Source organism: Salvia splendens, chromosome 17, assembly GCF_004379255.2.
Source record: "Salvia splendens isolate huo1 chromosome 17, SspV2, whole genome shotgun sequence".
NCBI classification, from domain to species: domain Eukaryota; kingdom Viridiplantae; phylum Streptophyta; class Magnoliopsida; order Lamiales; family Lamiaceae; genus Salvia; species Salvia splendens.
Genome location: NC_056048.1, coordinates 1,817,564 through 1,833,348, shown reverse-complemented (window position 1 = coordinate 1,833,348; position 15,785 = coordinate 1,817,564). Strand labels below are relative to the sequence as shown.

The following is a 15,785-nucleotide window of genomic DNA, read 5'->3' as shown; positions in this document are numbered from 1 at the left end:
ATTTGACCCAGTTTTCCATTTTGGGTCATCCCACATAATTTGACTCATTTCACTTTTACCATTTTTGGTAGTGGACCCCACATTCCACTAACTCATTCTTACTCACATTTAATTATAAAACTAATATATAAAAGTGGGACCCACATTCCACTAACTTTTTCAACTCACTTTTCATTACATTTCTTAAAATTCGTGCCCGGTCAAAGTGTCCCAAATTATGTGGGACGGAGGGAGTAGTAGACTGTATTAAATATTTGTAGTGATTAGTAAAATGTGAATTCAAATTCATATTTTAATGGCATAAATTTTGTGGTTACCAGCATAACATTTGATTTGACTATGGATTTAGAATTTGACTTGTCTCATGGTGAGATGATTGTGTATAAAATTATAAAGTTTGTCGGTTATAAGATCGACTCTAGTGTTACACACTAGATAATAATTAAAAGTAACTTATAGTAGTACTACTTAGTTTTCACTTCAATTGTGCTGCTAAAATTATGTCTTTGTGTGAATGGAATGGTATATACTATATAAAACTATTTAATTTTAATTAATTTATAATAAATAGTTCTCACCTTTATTATACGGCGAAATAGATATGTTGGTGTGAATGGAATGGTATATTGTATAGACAACTATTTTGAAGAGAAGTTATTGTGTGAAGGGTTTGAGTTGAGATTTTAGTGAGCTAATAAAGTGAACATATGATAAGCAACCTTTATCCCAGAGATAATAGTTTGCAAAGTAGAAAAAACAAAGCGAGCTAGCTAGCTACGTCTTTATAGCCACGGTCGCTCGACAAATTGCTCGGGACGAGAACAAACATGACGTGTTGTCTTCCTCTCTCGAGGCTCGTTGAGGAAGAGGCAAACCACTGGACAATCAACAGCATCAACCTTTGATAACCTATACTTACGCATCCATTTATCAAATACTACATTCACTAATGCTCGAGCTGCACCTGCACACAAGCGTATAGGGGAATCGGCCACCATAGATACCACTTCCTCATTAGACAGGATGTCCCAAACCTGCGAAAAATGTACTCATAAAAATTATGCTACAATGGAATGAGTATGAATAAAGTCTACGTGCCCCGGCTGTTGTTAACAGTACAAACTCGTCTTCACCCACACTCAACTGCACTGGAACGAATAAATTATTCACATCTCTCGACTCTCCACTATTTCCGATCGTTAGATCTTTACCCTATAAATAAAAAATCAAGGTTGTTGATATATATATATGCACGTATACATGATGTCGACCATGTTTTCCATGAACCACGTACAAGCCGGGGCTTTGATGATGTTGAAGCGCGCTTGGAGAACCCCGAACGCCCTCTCCACATCCTTGCGAGCAGCCTTCTGCTTCTGCGCAAAAAGAGCCTGCTTTGGGTTCGCAGACCCACTGCACGTCTTCACGAAGGTAGGCCACTTCGGGTAGATGCCATCGGCGAGATAGTACCCCATTTTATAAAGCCGGTTGTTGGCGACGAAGTTGATGGCCGGCGCTTTACCATCCAAAACTTCGGTCAAGAGGTCGGACTGGTGGAGCACGTTTACGTCGTTGTTCGACCCGGGGACCCCGAAGTACGCGTGCCAGATCCAAAGGCGGTAGTCGGCAATGGCCTCAAGTATAACGGTTGGGTGGGTGCCTTTGTGGCCGCTCGTGTAGGACCCCTTCCACGCCACCGGGCAATTCTTCCATTGTCAGTGCATGCAATCGACGCTGCCGAGCATCCCGGGGAATCCGTGCACTGTTTCGTGAAGGTCGAGCAGAAACTGACAATCGGTCGTGCTTGGCCTCCGGAGAAATTCGTCGGTGAAGGCTGCCCGGACGCCTTTGCAGAATTTGAGCAAGCACATTCGCCCAGTGTTGTCTCCAATGTGGAGGTATTCGTCGAACATGTCGGCCGTTTATCCAGTGGCAAGCTGGCGGATTGCTGCAGTACATTTCTGCAGCGTCGTGTGGCTGGGACGGCCGACGGCGTCGTACCCTTCCTGGAAGAACTCTTCCCGGGCTGCCAAAGTATTCGCGATGTGGAGAAATAAAGGTTTCCCCATGCGGAAACGGCGACGGAAGTACGTATCTCCCCAAACCGGGTTATCGCAGAAGTAGTCGCGTACTAACCTTGCAGCGGCTTCCTCCCGGTTACGATGGATGTACGTACGGGAGCGTCGTTGGGGCGGCGCGGCTTCTTCGGCCTCCCGTCGTCGATCTTCTTCAAGTGATTGTTGCAATATTTGACGCATTTGTTCAAAAGGATCCATTAGTTTGATTAAATTTGGGAGAAGGAAACGAGAGTTGATTTGAGATGAAAATTGGGGTGGAAATAGAGAGGAATAGATGTGTGTTTGTGATTGAAATGAGTATGAAATAGGAGTATTTATAGAGTAAATAAATAAATAAAAAATAAAAAAATATATAAAACGGATATAAAAAAACGGTCACATTACCGTTGCAAAAAAAATATTTTTTTATTATTAAATTCGTATTTTTTAAAAAAAAATTGAATTATTGCGTCACCGGGACGAAGCCCACTCGCGGGACAGCGAGTGGGCTTCACGCGTCGAATGGGAGGCCGCCACGTCGCCTAGGCGCGTGGCGGAACGTTTCGTTCCGGGTTCCTCCGGAACGGAACGCGGCACGGCATAGGAACGGGGGCGGCACGGAATGGCGACGGAACGTAGGCTGCAACGCGTGCCGCCGCGGAACCGTTCCGCCGGAACGGCATAGGAACCGCAACGGCACAGCGTTGCGGGTGCCCTAAGGCCATCCACAACGTTGTGCCTATACCGTTCCTAAACCGTTCCTTAAACTACTATTTGCGGGCCCCACTGTACTTTTTTACTCCATTCCTTAACTAAGGAACGGAACCTGCAACCCTCCGTTCCTTAACCGTTCCTTAAATTACTATTCATTCAATTTCATTTCTTATTTTTATTTCCAACCCAATTCAATTAAAACAAACACACTTTATTAAAAAACACACAACATTAAAAAAATTACAACTTAAACTTAAAAAAAATAAAAAACACACAATTAAAATCCTAAAAAAAATAAAAAACACACAATAATAAACACACAATTAAACGTGGGAAAATAAAAAACTACTCCGCCAGCTAATCATTCTCCGGAGGCGGTCGAGGTTGAGGGGGAGTCGGAAGGCCAAGTTGTGCTGCCATATGCACAATTCCGTTCCACCAGGCCGCGAATTGGGCGTACGAGAAGCGGGAAGTGTCCGCCATTGTGGCGGTCATGTACGCCACCATAAGTGTGTCCGAGCCTCCCCGCGAGCCCGATCCAGAGGCCGGCTGGCTTGATTCGCCTCGGCCCTTCCTCGCTCTAGCCGCCTTCGCCGCCTTCGTCCCTTGCGGCAGACGGCTAGATCCCCCGTATTCGTCGGGCGTTGGATACCCCGTACTCCCAAACACCTGCGGTTCACCCTCGCTGGCCTCACCGGTGTCACCAGACGAGTAGTTGCCGGTCGCCATGTGCTTCGTGCGCTTTGAGGTTGAGCCCGAGCTCGAGCGGACACCGCCGGCCCACCTTTCCTCGTCCTTGACGAGCTGCCAAATATCAACAAATTTGAACTGTAGACCGGTGTCCTGGTGGAAGGCGCGCAAAGCCGCCCTCAGAATGTCGGCGCCCGAAGCTCCGCTTCGGCCGAGTAGATGCCGCAGAATTTTTTAACCTGTACGTCGACTCGGTGAAAGTGAGCACGGAGCATTGTATATATCCGCTTCCGGGTCCCTTTCGGCTTAGTCTGGTGGTAGACATCACGGACCTTTTCCCAGAAGCACTTGGCGGCTTGTTGATTCCCGACGATGGGATCGTACGAGACGGTGAGCCAGGCGTTGTACACCGCCTTTGTTTCTTCGTTGCTGTACGGATGTCGGCCCAGATCCTCCGGTTCATCCTCCTGTTCCTCCTCCTTCTCCTCCTCGGCCGCCTCAGACGCAGCCCTGGAGCTTCCACCGCCTCGGCCTCCTCCCTAGGTGGGTGCAACGGGGATATCCTCCCGAATCTGGGACAATCCTTGAGAAGGCCGTGAGGCGGCGGGTCGAGCGTATGCATCCACATCGAAAGTGGGTGGTTGATACCCACCCGGCGTCGCCGACCCCTGGGTGCCCGGCGTCGACGAACTGGAACCACCAAGTGTGTTTTACATGGTCTTCCAATCGCCGAACGCGTTGAGATCCCACCCACCGGAGCCGCCACCGCCGTAGTTGCCGTCGCCGGACATTTTGTGAAGAGATTGAATATGAAAATTGGAGAGGAAATGAAGTTGATTTAGGAAGAATAGATGTGTAGTTGTGTGTGAAATGAGGATGAATTAGGAGTATTTATAGAATAAGAAAAAAAAAATAAACGTTATAAAAAAACGGTAATAATACCGTTAAATTTTTTTTTATATAAAATCGAATTTTTTTTAAAAAAAAATAATTATTGCGTCAGCACGTGACGTCGCCCACTCGCGGGCCGGCGAGTGGGCGACACGCACGACGCGGGGAGAGCCACGTCGCCGAAGCGCGTGGCGGCACGGACCGTGCCGCGGGTCGTGCCGTCGGCACCCGACACGGCTTGGGAACGGATCCTCGACGACACCATGCACCGCAACGCGTTCCGCTGCGAAGTCGTTCTGGCGGAACGGCCCGCAGAACGCCGGTGGCCCGCGTTGCGGGTGCTCTAAGTGGTGACCTCCAAAGCAAGCATGGCTTTCTTGCCTTGCTCTGAAAAGAGGGAGGCTACCGCATTATAAGCGCAATCCGATCCGATCTATAGAGACTCAAAATTCAGCAAATATCCACAAAAAACTACAATCAATTCATGCTTTTTTTTTTTTCTAAAATGTAAAATCCCTAAGAGTTGTAAGTTGTAACACTAAAATCTATGAACTATGTATGATTGCTTGCAGCTGATACACAAAATATTCCTATTTTAAATTGGAAACCAATCGAATTAAAATTGAAACACTAATATGGCTACAACTTTATTACACCAAATTATGGTTATTATAAATTTATAATCATTAAAATCGCAAAATCACATTATTCAACATAACAAACTTCATTAAATGATACCACTTCAACCTAGGGAAATAATATTAGCAATAATAGTACGAGGTAATCAAACTCAATGAATAAATTACAAATTTTAAATAGTCCTATATCGTCGGTTACTTTTGTGTGCAATAAATGTTTGGCATTGGGGTTTGGTAAAGTTGAAAAAATATTTGGGTCATATTTTATAGGTGAATTAGTGGGGACTTGTTTGGCATTGGGGTTTGGTAAAGTTGAAAAACAGTTGCCAAATATTTATCCACACGTGGCGCTCTGTACGAATTCAAATTTTTACTCCCCTCCCATAAATTTTGTTAACTATTTTACATAGCCCATATTTTAAAAATATAATAGAAAATAGGTCGAAAAAATTAACGGAATTTGGGTCATATTTTTATATATTAATTTTATAATAAAATATGAGCACTAATGAGTTAGGAGAATATGGAGTCTACAACTAAATAGTAAAAAATGAAATGTGACAAATTGAAGGGAGTACTACGTGTAATATATTATTAATATTTTCCAACACACATTATCTTCTTCTTTATATAAATAAATAACAGTATTTTATTCATAATTGATTACGTCCCAAAATTCATATTTTTTTGGGACGAAGGGAGTATAGAACAATCTCATTAAAATAATTGGTTTGGCATAAGTGCAAATAAGTCCAAACTTTATGATTTAGCTACTTATATTCAAAATTGAGGCATATATCAAAATTTGACAAATTTATTTGATTCTTCTCGCAATTTGTCCCTAAATAATCAACATACTCCTCTCGACCACTACCACAAATTTTAATGTAATTTTAATAAATTTTATAAAAATATATTTAAAAATAGGTTGATGTTTGGTTAGTAGAAAATGAAACATTCGATAACGAAACTTACAAAATATGAAAGAAATTTAATTTTTGGGATTAGGTTATTAAATTGGGATATTTCCTAGCTTTTCCTTTTCTTCCTATTTTCCATCAGTAATTAACACAAATCGCGCTTAATCGATCTCGGTTAATGTATACCTTAATTTGGTGTAATTTATTAATTATTGTTTACTAATACAAATATTTCTTGCTCTGCTGTAACTATTTGCCGCAAATTCAAAACCGCAAAAGCTAGTGACCAGAGCTGGAACATCGCCACCTGCTCTCTCTCTACGTTCTTTTTAAGAAAAAAAATTCTGGGTTTATTCAGATCAGTGTTATTCGTCGAGGGTGTGAGTCAAAATTTGATCTTGTTTACGATTATTGAGGGATTTTTCTAATTTCTCGTGATTGAATGGATATATGAGTAATGAGTCATCGTTGTTTGTCTTTTTGCTATGTGTGAAGGCGGCCTTCTCTTTTTCTGTTCATCGATTTTGTTATTTTTTCAGATCTTGTGATCACTCAGATACATGCATACATGTGTTGTGATTTGTTTGGTGAAGTCTTTTCTCTGATCACTGCTGTTTGAATGCCGAATTGGCTCTTCACTTTCGTCCAAAATTAGTTTGGGGATTCATATTTGGTTTTCTTATTTGTTTATTGATTATTCGTTTGTCTGAATTGGGAATTCAAGAATGCCCTGCTTGACTTATTGGCTGTGAAAATTTGAAAATTTCAAGGTTTTTTTTGAGTGAGTTGAAGTTGGGATTTTGATTGTGATAAGGGGGATCTTGAGAGAACCTTTTTCAGTTTTTGTGTTTGAATCCAAAATACATGTTGCTTTCATCTTGTTTTGTTTTTATGTTTCTGATAATATATTGCAGTTCTTGTGTTGTATCACTGTCATTAGCTGCTGGAAATTTCCTAATTTAGATAGGTTTACGCAGTTTTTTTTTCGATTTGTTGGTTGAATTGTCCCTATTAATGACTGGATTCATCTCTTTGAATTAGGGCCCAGCTTTAGTTTCTGTTCCTACTTTTTTTGTATCAAAACAAGCTCTTTGATCAACACTGAGTATCCATTGTTTGAATTTTGATGCAGGAAATTCGAGGATACGGGTGGATTGGTTGGTATTGATGTGAATATTTGAATGTACAAAGAATTATTTTATAGTACAAATTAAAGAAGAGATTTTTCAATGTTGAGTTTCAATAGGATCAGAGCTCAGCCGAGGGGCAATCGATCTATGTCTTTAGGAGGTGGAGTTCTCTATCTTTGAAGCTTTGTTGTTTTTCTTCGGCTGTGATCTTATCCCTTCGTTTTATGTAGGCATGGAATATGCGGATCCGAAGAAGAAGAACAATTTTTGTGGTAAAATCTTGATGGTTTCCACTCTTACAGCATTCTGCATTCTTATGCTCAGACATTCCCCAAATTTCAACGCCCCGCCTCAAGTAATTTCAGTAGATTTTCAGTCTGTCATCGCTTCATTTGCTTGTTTACGAGTCTCGTAGGATTGAATGAGCAAACTTTTTGTGAATCATACAGTTCTCTAGTCATGAACCTGGTGTGACTCATGTATTGGTAACGGGAGGTGCTGGATTCATCGGTTCACATGCTGCGTTACGGCTTCTTAAGGATTTTTATCGTGTGACTATAGTGGTATCTATCTGATGACTGACACTCATGGTTTTTTGTAATTCTATGTTGCCATGTTTGGTTTCTAGGGCCGACTTGATGTGTGTTTTCGATTATTAGGATAATCTTTCTCGGGGAAACCTTGGTGCCATTCGTGTCCTGCAGCAATTGTTCCCTGAGCCGGGGAGGCTTCAGTTTATTTATGCCGATCTTGGGGATGCAAAATCGGTATCCTCGCTGTTCGTATTTCTGATTCTTTTAATGAAGTTGCAAAGTGGTTTACCTTTGTTTTTTTCTTTGGTTAACACAGGTCCAGAAAATTTTCTCCGAAAATGCATTCGATGCAGTGATGCATTTTGCCGCTGTAGCGTACGTCGGAGAGAGTACTCTCGATCCACTCAAGTGAGTCTTTCGATATTGCTATTCATCGTGCATTTTGTTTGATTTTTGCTTTGATTCTTGCTTTGATGATGCCACTTCTATTGGCATATGATATCTACGTGCTCTTCTCGATTAAGAACAACAAAACGTAGCAATGTGTTAGTGAAATTCTTTCCCTAACTGTGTGTGCAAAACAGGTATTATCACAATATTACATCAAACACTCTCGTTGTATTAGAAGCCATGGCGGCTCACAGAGTGAAGACATTAATTTATTCGAGCACATGTGCAACGTACGGGGAACCTGACAAGATGCCGATTACAGAAGAAACCCCACAGGTGACGAGAGCTGATGAAGCTCACACTCCGAGCCTAATGCTTTTGCTTTGTTGGGCGAATCTGTCGACTAATTTTCTTCGATATTTTGTAGGTTCCCATAAATCCATATGGAAAAGCCAAGAAAATGGCAGAGGATATCATTCTTGATTTTCATAAAAACTCTGATATGGCTGTCATGATTCTTAGGTATAGTGTTTTATTATCTCGATTTTCATAGGAACTCCCGCAGCTTAGTCCAACGAGCTACTGAAACTTCGTTAATTTATCAGATACTTCAATGTGATTGGTTCTGATCCTGAGGGAAGGCTCGGTGAAGCTCCCCGGCCAGAACTACGTGAACACGGACGGATATCTGGCGCTTGCTTCGATGCTGCTCGTGGAATCATCCCAGGTCTCAAGGTCCGTGTGCTGCTGCTGCTCGACTTAGCCTAATCGAAACTTGTCCTTAATAAAAATCAAATCTTTCAAGTGCAGGTTCGTGGAACAGATTACAAGACTTCCGACGGCACCTGCATCCGTGACTACATTGACGTGACCGATCTCGTGGACGCTCACGTCAAAGCCCTCGAGAAAGCCAAACCCGGGCACGTAGGCATCTACAACGTCGGTACAGGAAAAGGTAAAAATAAAAGTAGAAGTAATCGGATCCACGTTCGAACGACGTGGGACTGACACTGACATGGTTCCACCCCGTCTCAGGAAGTTCAGTGAACGAGTTCGTGGCAGCGTGCAAGAAGGCGACGGGGGTGCCTATAAAAGTCCATTTCCTTCCTCGGAGGCCTGGGGACTACGCAGAGGTGTACAGCGATCCGTCGAAGATCAGGAACGATCTGAACTGGACAGCGAGGCACACTAACCTCGAAGAGAGCTTGCAGGTCGCGTGGAGATGGCAGAAGGCGCACCAGAACGGGTACGGGTCGATGTCTGCGTAAATAGATGCTCGTGTTTCGTAACGGAGGACTAACATGAAGCAACCCCCGACCGGATCGGAGCCTCGATTTTGGATAGTTTTGGTAGTGTTTTAGGGAGGGAGGAGTTGAGGAGAGGGGTGTGATGTATGCTTTTTACATCTCTATTGTTTGATAGTAGAATGGTAGGGATCGATTTATAAAATGATTTATGCGTTTGAGACATATTTAGTTGAATAATAATTTATGAGAGGTATAGCTTATTCTTATTCATATATATTTCTCAATTATTGTAGCAATGAAAAATCATCAGTTTTACTTTATAAAAAAAAAGTATTCTTGTTATTTCTTTTTTTAATAAAAAAGAGGACCAGTTTTTGTAGTTCAGTTGTGGAGTATTACTACTTATTCTCTTGCAAATGAAAAACAGGAAAAAAGAGAAAAAGGATGTATTTATTATTCCTTGGCAAATAAAAAACAGGAAAAAAAGAGAAAAGGAGGTATATTATTTATTACTCCATAAAAAGAGAGAAAGGGATGTATAATTGTACATTTATTTATTAATCCACAAAAAGAGAAAATTGGAGATGCGGGGTATCGATCCCCGTGCCTCTCGCATGCTAAGCGAGCGCTCTACCATCTGAGCTACATCCCCTATACATTTATTTCAACACAATGGTTTTATATTTCTTAGGTTTGTAATTAAAAATTACTACTACTATATTTTTATATTTATATAATATATATAAATATATTTCGGATGTCGGATTACTTCGGATTTTAAATTATTCGATCTTATTCGAAAAATCCGATCCAAAACAAAATTCCAAAAAATCTTAACTGAACTTTTTAAATTTGATTTGGTTCGAATCAGAATTTCAAATATTTTGCTCACCCTTGATCTTGTCCATGTATATGACCAGTGATTTCAAATCTAGAGACAACTTTACGTAAGATAGAGTTTGAATGTTTGTAATAATTCATCATTGTTTGAGAATTCAAGTTTATAACAAGACTTTGCTAACAGATTTAGATTCTACAATTGTACAAAGCCATATGTAACTCTGAGGCTCAAATATACCAGTCTTGATTATCCAATATAGTGTGTACTCTCAGCTGAACTTCAAATACAGTGTCATTCAACAGGATACAACATCCCACAAATGTGTCTTCGCAAGTCGTTACACCAAAAATATACTTTCATTGACAGACGAGAAGCAATCGCGTTGCAGCTACTCCACTGCTTCATGCGACAGTTTGGACTGCTCTGTCAAAAGCTTCCTCCGCTGCAGATGCACGTACAACGAGGGTGTGTTCTGGGTGAGAAAGTTTCAATTGGCTGCAAATACACAATTATCAGAAATTCCACCATCAGAAGATATAGTACATAACAAGACTTTCCCTGTCTCTCATAAAGGTCGTACGAACTAAATTCAGTAAACAAGTGCATTTTGGCAATAGGGAAACACAAAATCGTTACAGGCCAAGGAAGAGAAAAATGGATATAGAGTAGTTTCACGGAAACTAACTAAAGCAGCTTGCATTCAGTTAAGGAACCCTTATGAAAGTTATAAAACAGATTACGGTATGAATCCTACCTGAGGTAGCGCGATGATGGTTTACCGAGGTGAAGACTACAAACAACCAGATTGGCAAGGGTCTCTGGATCCTTAGCATCCTGTGCAAACCAGAAATTTACATGTTAGTATGCTAAATAGGGAAGCAATTATAGCATTATAGAATTTAGCACACAAAAGGAGGGGAAAAGTAAGTATGAAGCAAAAGGAACTCAAACAGGTCTGGTACGAAGGCAATGCTAGTGGGAAAGCAGCTGTGGATGATTTGACAGCCAATGAGCGTAGAGTAAATTAGGACATTGATAATAGCAACTAGAATTGTGCGAAGCTTCAACATTATCATACTAGAGAAAAGCATTGTGGGCATTAAGGAAAGGAAATGACTAGTAAATGAAACTCACTCTGTTAAGGGCCTCAAGCAGAAGGGTCTCTGCCTCGTCAAATTCCCCCTTGTGCATGCAGCAAACAGCCTTGCCATTCAGGACCAAGCTGGTCATTTGGTACCTCTCTGAGAAATCTTGGAAAATAAGATATGCCTCCTGGATCTTTGAACCACCCTGTTTCAGATAGCAATATGTGAGTCTCCAGACCCACGATTTGGATATTACTGTATATATCTCATGAAACAACCCTTACCACAGACAAGTTGAGCCATGCATTAGCAAGTTGAGTTAGTGCGTGGTCTTCATCTACCGCTTGCATGACTCTCAATTGTTTCTCGGCAAAATCTGAACGGTGCATCTTGAGAAAAATTTGGACATTTAAAGCGTGCCTGCAGAAGCATAATATCGTTAAGATTGAAGCAGATGTGTGCACTTTACTACACACACACACACACACACACAAACAATAAGGGAAAGACAGCTCAGTAAAATATGACAGATCAATCAAGTTGCTAGCAACACATGACCAAAAAGTGCCACGGAATCATCAGCAGGAACTATCTATAGTAATCAGCACAAACTAAGGGGACTTACAACTCCATTGTTCCACCAGCATTTGTATGCTTCAAAGCTTCATTATAGTCCTGTTCATGCATGAATATGGTCCCGGCAATGAGACGTAAGATGGGGTTGCTTCCAACTGCAGGATCTGCCAACCACTCATGGAGACTTGAAATTACTGTTTCCTACACAAGTAATGAACAGAAATTAGTTTGGACGAGCATTTGGCATAGACAATCATGAAAAGAAATTACAACTACTCCAGCATTGTTCATCAAACCACTTTTTTGGCACAAAGTTGCTTGCCATCAATCCAATCAACCCCCACCGTAAAATTTCTTCAGGTACAAACAACCCTAACTAATACCTTCATTTAAGTTGGGAGAAATACAGATCCACAACAAGTAACAATATTTCTCCTTCATGAAACTTAGACACGACCCAACTAATTGAAAATTACCGGTGAAATAACAAACAGAATTCCACTTTAAGAGATCAAGCCAATGACACATCGATTGCAACCGAAGGAACAAAATTAAACACCTTGTTCTTAGAGCTGCAGATACAAAGAGCCAATTCACGTAGTTCTTATGGATGGAGATACATGAAGCAAAAAAACTCACCTTGTTGTTAGGGCTGGAGAGATATACAGCCAATAATTTCACCGCCTGAAGCGGCGTCGCCGCAGATGAATCAATCTCACTTATCACGAGCTACACATCACAAATCAAGCGCAGAAATCAATAATCACTCTCAATAAAATACAATCACCAACAAAAAACTTAGAATCCGATCAATTCCTAATTCCAGCTCAACAATTGCTGAAAATTCAAAGCAGATCTCCAACGCGAATGCGCAATCCAACCGTACCTGATAGCTGCCGAGAGCAATGTAAGAGCGGTAGACGAGGCAGTCCCTCTCAACGGCGTCGTCGGGCGAGAGATTAGGGATTTCGCTGCTGTTGATTGCGCCCTGGTACGCCCCCACGTAAAAATTGTTCCTCAATCCGAACAACGGATCCGGTCCTACAACCGCCGCCATTTCTGATTCGCTGAAGCTTAAATCTGGGGTGATGAAGATCGGATCTTGAGAAGGAAGCGAATTTCGAGAGCGATCGAATGAAACGCGCAAGATCAGATGCGAATGATTTTACACAGTTGAGAGGAAAGAGAAGCGGGTTTTTGTTGTACGTTTTTAGATGAAGTCGCTGGCAGTATTTCTTAATATGATCTTAATTATAGTGGGCTCAAATTAGGGGCGTCGCGTATTCCACGAAAGGCCCAAATGTTTCAGGTTTCGTGGCCCATTTGGTATGATGAAATAGGTCTGATAATTTTTAACACGACACGAACACGCAAAAATTAATTAGTTTTGGTCAAGTCTTTTGGTTTCGTATCCTTATTAGGTTGACCTGCTAGAAACTTGACATTTTTAGGTTGGATTCGAGTAATCCATTAAAAAAATGAAGTAATTATTATTGTAATTATTTTTATTCGTTTTTTTATACCATAGTACTTTAATTTTATTCTTTAAGTTTGTGAAATCATGTTTAAGTTGCGTAAATCAGGTTTTTATTATATAAATCATGTTGTAAAATTAAATTTAATCGTGTAATATTGAGTTGTAGTAATTGTGTAAATCATGTTTGATCATGTGAATCGAGTCGTTCTCTTGTCTTTATAAATTAAAATCCCCCCCACCAACACACCCCAACACAAAAAAAAAAGAACAGTGTTTAGTACTTTAGTTAATGGGCTAAGGCCACTAAGGGTATTCGCAATAGTTAAGCCCGTGGCCCTGCCCAAGCTACAAAATTTGGCCGGGCCACCAAAAAACTTGTCCACCCTAATAGTGGACATGCCCAAGCCACCAATTAATAACTTTTTTTCATTTTTTGAGGTATTTTAATTTAAGTAGAATAAAAATTATCAGACTATAATAAATATAAAAATATGCATAATTTAATTTAAAAAAATTAAAACCAAATCTTCATTGTATTATAGAAAGGGGAAATTATCATCTCCACCTTGCATTTTGAGATTATAAAAATTATAGAGAATGATGTAAAATGTGTGGAATGAGGTATTTATAAAAAAAATCAAAAATATTACAAAAAAAATTCGAAAATGGGAGAGTCGCGGCTCTCGGCCGCCACAATGGGGAACCGCAGCTCTCACCAAGCGCCGCGGCCGAGCTGCCGTCGTGGCTCTCCCATGCCCCCCCCCCAGCGGCCCTGCGTGGCTCTCGTAATAGGGAGCCGCGGCCGAGCCACACGTGAGCCACGAGCCGCGGCTCCCCTATTGGAGACACTAACCCTTTCCATAAATTAGCCCATTTACAAATTGGCCACTAACTACTTATTATATGCAAAAGATGAATGGATATTGGCCACTAATATCATGGAACTTTCCAAAAGTAAAGTTTTTCCATAAATTTAAATATTAATAAATAATATCACGAACTTTATTCGAGTTTGTTATTTCCAACCAACGAATTTTTTGGTTATATTAATGGATTGAAGAACAATTTTGGAGGGTGTACTATAAGAAAAACTATCCTCAAATACTGAAGAACTTGAAGCTCCCGAAGTTGTTGTCGATAAATTAAGAAAAAAATTTGTATCGTGATATTTGCCATAACTTTTTCGCCGGTGGGAAATAACTAACTCGGGTTAAGTTCGTGATATTATTTGTCAATTTTAAAGTTCCTGGGGAAAATTCAACTTTTTGAAAATTCTACGATATTAGGGTCCAATATTCCAAATATAAAATAGAACATAAATATGACGTTAGTGATGAAAGTTCAAAACCAACACAAAAGAAAAAGGGAGCAAGAAAATTATGACTATAAAGAAGCAAATAAAAGTGAAATTGATCATTGTAATAATCGGATTTTCTTTTTTATCTTGCAACTAAACAAAATCAACATCTCTCGTAAAATTTGGCTTTTTATACTTTAGATAAATTTCGTCATAATTAATAATCAATATGGGCCTTTTATAGTGGGGAGGCATGGAAGGATGGAATCATTATAATCCACTTACTTTTTGAACAATGATATTATTCATTACTCCAAAATGCATAATTTTATTTGTTATCTACCACTCCCTCCGTTTCATAATAGTAGGGAGACATTTTTTTCCGACTCAAAGACTAAGAAAAATATAATATGTAATATATTAAATAACATAATAATAAAATATGTGAGAGAAAAAAGTAAAGATAATAAAGTAAAAGAGAGGAAAGTAAGAGTGTGAAAATGTGTTACTCCACTTTTTACTAAAAAAATAAAGGACTCTATTACTATAGAACAAAGAGAGTATAATACATAATTAATTAATGGTTCTTTTCTTTAGTTAAGAGAATCAATAAAGATTTTCTATCTACTCCGTGCTTATTCGAATTTATGACCTATTAGTTAGAGGGGAAACGTATTGTGATGCTACATCATCCACTACATCATCCACAATTAATGGGTTATCTATAGATATACTAGTACTATTTTACTCCCTCCGTCCCGTGCTACTCGCACGTTTGCTTTTCGGCTCGTCACAAAGTCCTTACACTATTTATAATTTAAGTTAGAATTAATGCATTTAATTAATATGTTAGTTTAAGTTAAGAGCTCTTTTATTAAGTGATGTCTCATTACACCTAAAATTCTTTTTTAATTACACAAAAAAATCACTCCCAAATTTACGGCCTAAAATGAAAAGTGCGAGTAGCATGGGACGGAGGGAGTATTATTTTAGATCAAGAATTCGTTCATTGATTTGATTATTTTGAATTATACACGTGTTATGGTAATGTTGAATACCCTCCAAAAGTGTAGAATTATTGCTATTATTATTGTTACTTACGTGCATACACAATGGTATCCTACTCATCCATTTTAACTTATAGACCTTTTTCATGAGATTCTGATTATTCCTTAAACAATTCGATTGCTTTGTTCGTTTATTTATTTATTTATTTATTTATTTATTCTAGAGACGTGTATATATACACATGTATGTATATACAATGTGACACGGGTCTACACAAATAAAGAGGGAGAA

The 15,785-nt window shown here is 39.9% G+C and overlaps 2 protein-coding genes and 1 non-coding gene across 3 annotated transcripts; 1 reads left to right on the top strand and 2 right to left on the bottom strand.

The window, feature by feature from the left end:
• The first annotated feature begins 6,133 nt into the window (after positions 1–6,133).
• Positions 6,134–9,476, top strand: LOC121775126 (UDP-arabinose 4-epimerase 1-like). Its single transcript, XM_042172107.1, has 11 exons — positions 6,134–6,290; positions 7,043–7,200; positions 7,271–7,395; positions 7,490–7,603; positions 7,700–7,807; positions 7,890–7,981; positions 8,158–8,299; positions 8,391–8,485; positions 8,569–8,698; positions 8,774–8,918; positions 8,999–9,476. The coding sequence occupies exons 2-11, from the start codon at positions 7,140–7,142 to the stop codon at positions 9,229–9,231; spliced, it is 1,245 nt and encodes a 414-aa protein (XP_042028041.1). The 5' UTR covers positions 6,134–6,290; positions 7,043–7,139; the 3' UTR covers positions 9,232–9,476.
• Positions 9,477–9,789: 313 nt separating this feature from the next.
• TRNAA-AGC lies at positions 9,790–9,862 on the bottom strand. Its single transcript has one exon. It is a non-coding gene; the product is annotated as a tRNA-Ala (tRNA).
• A 290-nt stretch (positions 9,863–10,152) lies between these two features.
• LOC121775519 (coatomer subunit epsilon-1-like) lies at positions 10,153–12,917 on the bottom strand. The gene is made up of 7 exons (XM_042172598.1): positions 12,599–12,917; positions 12,352–12,441; positions 11,762–11,913; positions 11,421–11,556; positions 11,186–11,341; positions 10,806–10,885; positions 10,153–10,546 (listed from the first exon to the last, which is right to left on the bottom strand). The coding sequence occupies exons 1-7, from the start codon at positions 12,767–12,769 to the stop codon at positions 10,453–10,455; spliced, it is 879 nt and encodes a 292-aa protein (XP_042028532.1). The 5' UTR covers positions 12,770–12,917; the 3' UTR covers positions 10,153–10,452.
• Positions 12,918–15,785: the final 2,868 nt, after the last annotated feature.